Raw genomic sequence first — 8050 nt, 5'->3', positions numbered from 1 at the left:
CTTCGGTATCTTCACCGCTCGGATTGTTTAACAGCCATCTAGCATGTTCCAAACAGGGTCGTATTGAGCTTCTGAGATTGTCCAGTTCAGGGCACTGTACCAACAAGTGCGTAAGTGACCTTGAACCTTCTTCCATTCCGCATAACGGGCAAGTCCTCGACTGTGCCCGTTCAATCTTATCCTTAAGCCTTAAGCCATCCACTCTTGCTAGTAACAAGACTTTCTCCTCCATCCCACCGAGGTTCTTCCCAATGCTCTGCCTATAGAGGTATCCACGCGTGTCCTCATACTTCCTCTCAATATAAGGATGACACATTGATGTGAGTATTCCCAGAGCTTCCAGCTCTTCTGTCTTGCAGTTTCAACAGAAGCGCCGTTGATATACCTCTGCCCCCAAAACTTTGTCCTTTTACACCAGGTCCACTTCTTGAATTGGTTCCATTCTGGTATATTGTTAACCAAATCTGCAATCCAAGTCTTTAGACCTGCGTACTTGGTAAAAGCTCGTACCCTCTGTCCTGCACAGTAAGCTGGTACGGGGGGGAGCCCTAACTCCCGGTGAAGAGTTGCTGCTGCCACAGAACTCGACTTCGCGGCCTTACCGACTATCCACCTCATTCCAGTTGCTATAAGCGTCTCTAATTGGTTCAACTTCCTCATGTCATGTGAGCCATAATCTCCGCTCCATAAGTCGCCACTGGGAAGACGCACGCCTTGAGAAAGGCCAACCTTGACCACATCGGAATTTTCTTAGAGCATAGAAGATGTTTATGGGCATATAAAGACTTACGTGCACTTTCAATCCTATCCTTAAGGATAGTATCGATCGAGACTTCGCTGTCTATTAAGATGCCCAAGTACCTATACTCCGAAGCTACCTGAATCTCCTCAGGTCCGATGTGGGGTTTGAAGGCAATAAGTTCCTCAAGGTCCCCGTTGAACACGGTCGCCTGGCATTTCTTTATGCCGAACTTCATCCCCCACTTCTCTGCCCAACTATGCAATCTATCTAAACTAGCCTGCAACTCCTCCTTAGACTCCGCAAATAAAACTAAAAAGAGATAACACACGATGTACAAAGAAACCTTATCTACTCACTTTCATTAATAATAATCATGATGTTCAAAACGTTACAAAAGTTTTCTTTTATATCCTAGCTTAGGGTCTTATGTACAAGGACTAGACTTGCTTCAAAAATAGCATAAAATATAACGGGAGAGCTCATAGTTTTGAATTCTTCATATTTACAGAGCGAGCAAAAAGCTAATGGTTTTTCTAACAAGATAAATTATGATCAATTTCCATTACGAGGGCTAAAAAAAAAATTTCAAGCATCTCCTCTTTGAGAGTTGGCATCTGTTGTTGTTGAAATCTTCAACAGAGACAATGTCTTCGAATAACCTCTTTGATAGGATTTTTGTGCATCTTTGACTTGTTGAAGATAGCATGTCACCTATGAATGACTTTATGAGATTTCGGGGTGCCAAAGAACCTATGGTGGCGAGGCCTCGTAAAAGGGGTGCTCCAACAAACATGTATCACCGAAGGTATCCCAACATTTGAAAATAGCCCAGCTCAAAGAAAACCTCCCTAAAACCCTCTAAAGGCTCAACAAAAACGACACAACTATAGTTCAGTCTTAGAAAGAACCAAGAACAAGCTAAAACAATAGTGTACAATAGCAATGACCGCAACTCTACATTAGCAATGACCGCAACTCTACATAAGTGTGTAAAAGTATTGCAAGAACGGATGCCATATGAGATGCAAGTAGTAAACAGTAATCCAAGTGGGGATACAACTCTCAAACGAGCTCACTAACACTCTAAGTGCTCACAGAAAAAGCATCTTTCAATGCATAAGTCATCCCATGCTGAAACTACTGCAAAAGTCACTAGCAAAAGTGCCTGCAAAAATCATATACCTATATCCAACGAGAAACCTGTACATTGTGCTTATAACTAGCACCGTATGCATGAGAATCGGAGGCCAAATCTCATCAAGTAGCCACAAGTATATACATGACCACAAACATGGCGAACATATGTCAAAACTATCATAAACATCTCTCAAACCACAAACATAGAGAGACATGGTTGCTCTCCCCTACGAAAATGCTCCACTTATAGTGGAGTCATCGAAAAACTATGCCTCCGAGCTAGTGTGTGCTTGTAACCAAAAAATTGTTGTCGATGTCGATCCGAAGTTGATGTTATGCCTCCCATGTCGGACGGAGGTACCGCGTCCAGAAAGAAAATGCTTGTGGTGGGTATCATGAATCCAGGAGCCTCGAGAAAAACCGTCACTAGCTCATTCATAGGCTAGCTCGCCAAGAAAAACACCCAAAAAGGATATATGATGCTGAAACTCAAAAGAGAATCCATTGAAGAGAATCTGGTGCCGATGTTGATCCAAAACGTCGATGCCGAAGGGATGAAAATCTGAAGCCGAAGATGATCAAACACGAGTGTAGGTGTCAAAGAACACTCGTGTTTTTGCGCTACTGCCACATGCATTATACTTTTGTTGAAAGCTTTAGTGTTTCCTTTTGGTACTAGTGGTAGAGATGTGTTGCAATGCATAGATGTGTGTGTGTGCGGAGAGGAAAGAGGAGAATTAAACGTGTTTGGGGTGGAACCACACTTGGAAGGGTGTGTGTGCTTGGTTCTTTTATTGGTATATAATGTAGAAATTTCCTCATGTAGGAAAACGGAGTCTTTTTCACTGTTTTTCATACAATGCCTATCATGAGCTTCTGCTCGAGCGACACCGCATATCTAGCTAGGTACGATTGGGGGGGACAGGGGACCACTCGCCCTCCCATCCGACCGACGGTCCCTTGCCCCCAATCGTACCTAGCGGTGCCTCCCTTACAGAAGCTCATGATGTTGAGGTAAGTCACAATGTGGGAATTATTGTGAGAATTTGTCCAAAACTCCTTGTGACATATGGGCCCCTTACCCCAACAGTTTAAAACTTGAGACTAATGCAAAAGGATGCCCAGTCCTCCTTTGCATTGTTTCTCATAAATAGATTTAGTCTATCAAAGAACACACATAAGACTATTGCAATAAGCAACCTATTAACTTCAAAGAAACCACTTCGAATCATTTTTCTCGAAAACATCTAGCAAAGATATACGGTCTCACTATATTGCCAAAAGATTCACAAGATTATCAAAAATGTGACAAGGAAACCATTAGTCATGGACCGCTTTTCACCCAAAAGAGGTTGGTCTAGTTGTCAAAAAAGACTAAAATAGTGATAAAACAAGATTGTGGCACAAGGAAGTCATTTGCAAATAGACTTGTAGCCAAAACATTTTGATGAAGGCCATCAAGGAGTGTTTAGCAGGTAAAATTAAAGTTGGAATCCATTTTACGCTTAGGAAGTCATACATCTAGGCCCCTTTTGAAATCAAGAAGATACGATCCTCCAAGTTGCAAATTTCCCTAATCATTTGCATCTGTCCTCATTAGTACCTGCACAATAAGAATAAGAAATGATCCAAAAAAGGCATAGATTGCATCTCCATGTACATAGAATGAGAAATAGCACTAACATGTTGAAAAGACAATAAGACGAAACTTATTACATGGATGAAGAGGCATGATATCTCTCCTGTTCACCATGGTGGCACTTGGTATTAGAGTATAGATCTCTAAGATATAGATTAGGTCGTAGGCACAAAGAAAGCACATACAAGGCACGTGGCCCTAAAGGCCTTGCTAAATTTAAGTGCTCGGCAAGTCCATCACATTAAATTGCTTTAAGTTAGACATAGGGAAAGAGGGCGTTTGCCACTTGAGCATTGAACATATAGGGACTCAATAGCCTCAAGCCTAGCAAATCCTCGATACTCTTGGAGACCACAGTTTTGAGAGTAGAAGTCTTTTCATGAAGATCTTTGGGTGGAGTGAGGTGAGAAAACATTATCTTTCCAATGTGGATATGGGCAACATGAATGTGTTGGAGAGAATTTGAAGAAGCTTTACCCTCTTACTTCATACAAATATCCAAGCTTTTTCTCGAATTATTTGAATATTTGTTAGAAAAACTAATGGCACTTTGTAGCTATAGAAATTAACTTAAGTAGATTTCAAGTGTGGATAAGTGAAGTTGAAAACCCATCTTGAGAATTGACAATGAAGGTGACTTTAGAACCCTTCACATTTAAAGAAAAACCTCACTCCCCCAAATCAGCCAACATAATGGTGTAGTAGGAAGTAAGAACATGACTAAGAATGCACTCTCTTACACCATGCCTCCTTTTCCTCATTTTGGAGTGAAGTTGTGGCTACATCAATGCATAATCTCCCAATTAAGATTTGAAGTGCATCTCACGAGATAAGGAACTTACAAGGCAAAAATCCATTCTCATTAAACTTCATGTTTTTGGATGTGCTAAGGACTGGATGATAAATCCTGAATGATAATTTTCCATTGTTACGTCCCTTGCTTGACATAGTTTTGGTCTTGAGATCCTCCATTGTTAGATTTTGTTCTCTACAGTCAAGCTTTGTTTAAATATACTAAATTTAGTGGACTCAGATGGAACTTCACATCAAAATTGGTGCTGATCCATTGCCAAATATGGAGATCGTTGAGGCTCTTCTAGGACCTCCATCCCCATCACTACCATCGCCCCTCTTGCCTCGCTCATTAGTTCCTGTTCACCCTCAACCTCACCTATTATCACTTCTCCATCTGCGTCACATGATATTGCTGATATGCTTTGGTATCATCTACCCCACATCTAAAGCCAGAGGTTCCTACTATATGGGGCTTGTGCTGCAGTTCAAGATTCTCATGCCTTGAGAATCCACCATGGCAAATAAACCTGAAGGTGGTTGAGCCCATTCCTATAAATAGATATGATGGCTGAGGCGCCTATTATTGAAGAGATTCAAAAGAGCTTGCTCCCACCCATCCATCCCCCAAGAAAGCAGTTTGTGTGAAGTGAATTTCAAGATAGAAGTTACATTATGACAGCTTTTTAGACGAGTGCTTAGCTCATCTACCTTCTTAAAGGTTCACATAAAGAAGCTAGATTCCAGGATCACCTTTCCACCCATTGCAAGGTTTGCTAAAAGAAATATCATGTGGATGCATTGGATGTACATAGAGGTTTTCTTTATTATATGGGGATATTGTCTTCTCACCATGACCGAACATGCTATCCTCTTAAGATATCTTATTGAGCCTTTAGCCAACGTACAATGATATATTGGTTGAACATAATCAGACTCCCTGTACCAATACTCCTCCGCATCTTTAGACAGATACCTGTCCTCCGTTTGAAATTTGGTGGTAATTGGTTATACACTAGTGTCAGTTGCAATCAATATATTGAATAAACATGATATCCAACTGGTGAATCAACATGTCATTGACCTCTCAGCACTTACTTACCCTCCTAGGCCAAAGACTCACAACCCTCTGCTGTACCCCATTGGCAGGTTGGACATGCACCCACTACTAGAAACATTTCCATTCATGCTTCATGCAATTCATTGAGCATTTACTTGTACATGTTCCTCAATTACAGAAGAAAAATGGCATATCATATTCAGCACTAAGAAAACTCCCCCATACAGTGTTTCATGGGCATCATCACAGCAAAAGAACATTACCCAAGTTCACAACAGGAAGACTCCACGTGCATCAATGTACAGAGCAATAATACCTACAGTCCTAATGCGTATCAGCACTGTAGTTTTTTTAGGTTGAAAAGAGGGGGGGGGGGAGCACTACAGCAAAACAGAAGCAATCACCGCCAGACAGCACCTGCACTGCAATTTAGAGAGTGCCGGCACCTGTAGCAGGGTAAGATGGGGAACACTGGACTTGCATCATTGTATGCTAAGGTTCACATGCCTCAGCCAACAAACATCAGGACCAAGAGTCAAAATCACATTCATAAGAAATCAAGAAGCACTCTAGTCATCCTCACCATTTTCAGCTATTTGGCTCTTTCAGTACATTCCTCCAGACCCAAGCTTGTTAAGGAAGCTTGTAAGGAGTCAGTGATCAGACAGTGGATTGGGAACTGACGGGTTTTTTTTTCAGTACAATAAATAAGTGGTTATTGTAAAACATTTTTCGGCACTGCTACAACTCTCAAAAAAAAGAAGGGAGACTTCAAGACTCAAAACTAACAAATCATGTACAAATATCCCCCAACTAGCTGTCAACCACCTGAGCACTCCCATCTGATGCAGTATCACCCCCAAATCCAGGCGATCACAATTTAAGAACCGCGTGCCCTACCTAAAGCTCCATCAAAAAATTCTTCAGAAGTATCACAACACCGTGAGCGCAGAAAAAAAGTGGCCCTGAAGAACCAGCACAGGCTCTTGAGATCCCAGACTCAACCGTGAAACAAAGGATGCCTGGGCCATCGCAGCTTGCAGTGGCTGGAGAGAGTCCAAACACAGCATTGCTCCTCGATTCCTGCGTTCAAAAAATGCTGATCAGCAAACGCGCATGACATTGCAGGGTCCATGAGTAAACAGCATGTCACACAATAATTTTTTGATGAATAAAAAGACAAAATAAAACAATGATATTTTTATTCCTTAGGGCCTGTCTCTTCACAAAAACCAACCCTTCTAGAGCACTAAAAGCTTCTAGACCTTCAGCTGCCCTGAAGCTACATTTGAGGCGAACTTATTTTCCTTCACTTTCTGTAGCTAAGCACATACCTAGTAGCTAAATAGGCTACATAAAAATTTGTATGGTACCTAGATCTTTTCTTGTTAAGCTCTCAGCCTCTCCTTCCCCTTTCACCGCTACAGGCATCCATGTTGTCCCACAAGATCTCTAGTACAAGAAAGTACCGCAAACCCGATGTTTCTTCAAAAACTCCTTTCTCTCACAAATCACTTAATTAGTTAAACAAATTTCATTGAGGTTCACAACAATGCCGCCAGCAATGCACAAGGCTACTGCACTCTACCCCAACAACTATTTATGCAGAATGCAAACCCTGTACTGCAATAAGTACATTATCCTGCTTTAAGTACAACAAATCAAATGCTTTCCATTTATTCTGTAGGCACAAACAGCCTAAGAGACTGCATGAATTACACGAAGGATCATCCGCAGCTTTAACTAGATGCCCAGTGCAAGGAATACATAGTGCGACTTAAAGCACAAAACTAGTTGATGTAGCAAGCAAAAATACGCCACAAGCCATGGGTGTAAGCTAAGGCGACTCAATAAGTTGCACATCACTCTAGGCCCAATGGGGAACCCAGCCCTACTCGACTTTCAGGGCTATGAGTAATCTTGAGGCCTTCAGAAAAACGGCAGATCCATGACAGGATGGAGAATCATCGCTAATGAAAGGCAGCTTTGACTCACAGAAAGAAAGAGCGCGCGCCGACACAAACTCGCACACGTACCTCGAGACCCAAGAAGGAGCACAAAGTGAGCTACTAACGAGCTCAGATGACGCAGCCTTGCAGAGGCGAGGAGCATTCGGAGGGCAAGAACCGCTGCATGCCTTCTGAAAGAAAGAAGCCACAGAAGCCACAGACCTCAACTCCGAAGAAGTAGGCCGCCTCATTTGCCTCCTCAAAACCCTATGCTGCAACCCTTAACTAGCATGTGATGTGGCTTTAACGTCTTAAGTTTCGAACTCAAGACGTGTACTGAAAGAGAGAGAGAGAGTTTACCCCAACAATCTATGTGACGAGTCTTGAACTCGAGACGTGTTACTGAGGAGGGAGAGCATCTAGAATGTTCAAAACGTTGGAACTACAATTATGAGAGAGAGAGAGAGAGAGAGAGAGAGAGCATGGGGAGAATTCAAAATGAGAAATTATCGTAATGATAAGACATTGTCCAATGGTTATCTAGGAGCATAGTGAATCACGAAGCGATGGCCATCTCAACTCTATCCCCACTCATACGCCAGTTGGCCCAACCACGTGCTTGAGCCTTGCATATGTTCCTTTTTTGCATGTGCCACTCGAGTTGGCATATTGTTTTAAATGCAAGTCCTTAACCTTGGCTTAGAAGCCGGATTCATAAAGGGATTGCCTTT

General features: G+C 42.1%; 1 protein-coding gene across 1 annotated transcript; it reads right to left on the bottom strand.

Moving 5' to 3' along the window:
- Window positions 1–5895: 5895 nt before the first annotated feature.
- On the bottom strand, window positions 5896–7589 carry LOC147437424 (uncharacterized). Its single transcript, XM_086486954.1, has 2 exons — window positions 7407–7589; window positions 5896–6453 (listed from the first exon to the last, which is right to left on the bottom strand). Exons 1-2 carry the CDS (start codon window positions 7568–7570, stop codon window positions 6303–6305), a joined length of 315 nt encoding a protein of 104 aa, XP_086343080.1. The 5' UTR covers window positions 7571–7589; the 3' UTR covers window positions 5896–6302.
- Window positions 7590–8050: the final 461 nt, after the last annotated feature.

The sequence above is a fragment of the Adiantum capillus-veneris genome, chromosome 17 (genome assembly GCF_014529385.1).
Source record: "Adiantum capillus-veneris isolate H3 chromosome 17, ASM1452938v2, whole genome shotgun sequence".
In the NCBI taxonomy this organism is placed as follows: Eukaryota; Viridiplantae; Streptophyta; class Polypodiopsida; order Polypodiales; family Pteridaceae; genus Adiantum; species Adiantum capillus-veneris.
The sequence above is the reverse complement of the archived record's forward strand: the minus strand, read 5'-3'. Positions and strand labels throughout refer to the sequence as shown.

Coding starts and splice junctions, on each gene's coding strand:
- LOC147437424 (XM_086486954.1), bottom strand. CDS start 7,570: ATGAGGCGGCCTACTTCTTCGGAGTTGAGGTCTGTGGCTTCTGTGGCT. Junction 6,454..7,406: donor GCTCCTTCTTGGGTCTCGAG/GTACGTGTGCGA, acceptor TTTTGAACGCAG/GAATCGAGGAGCAATGCTGT.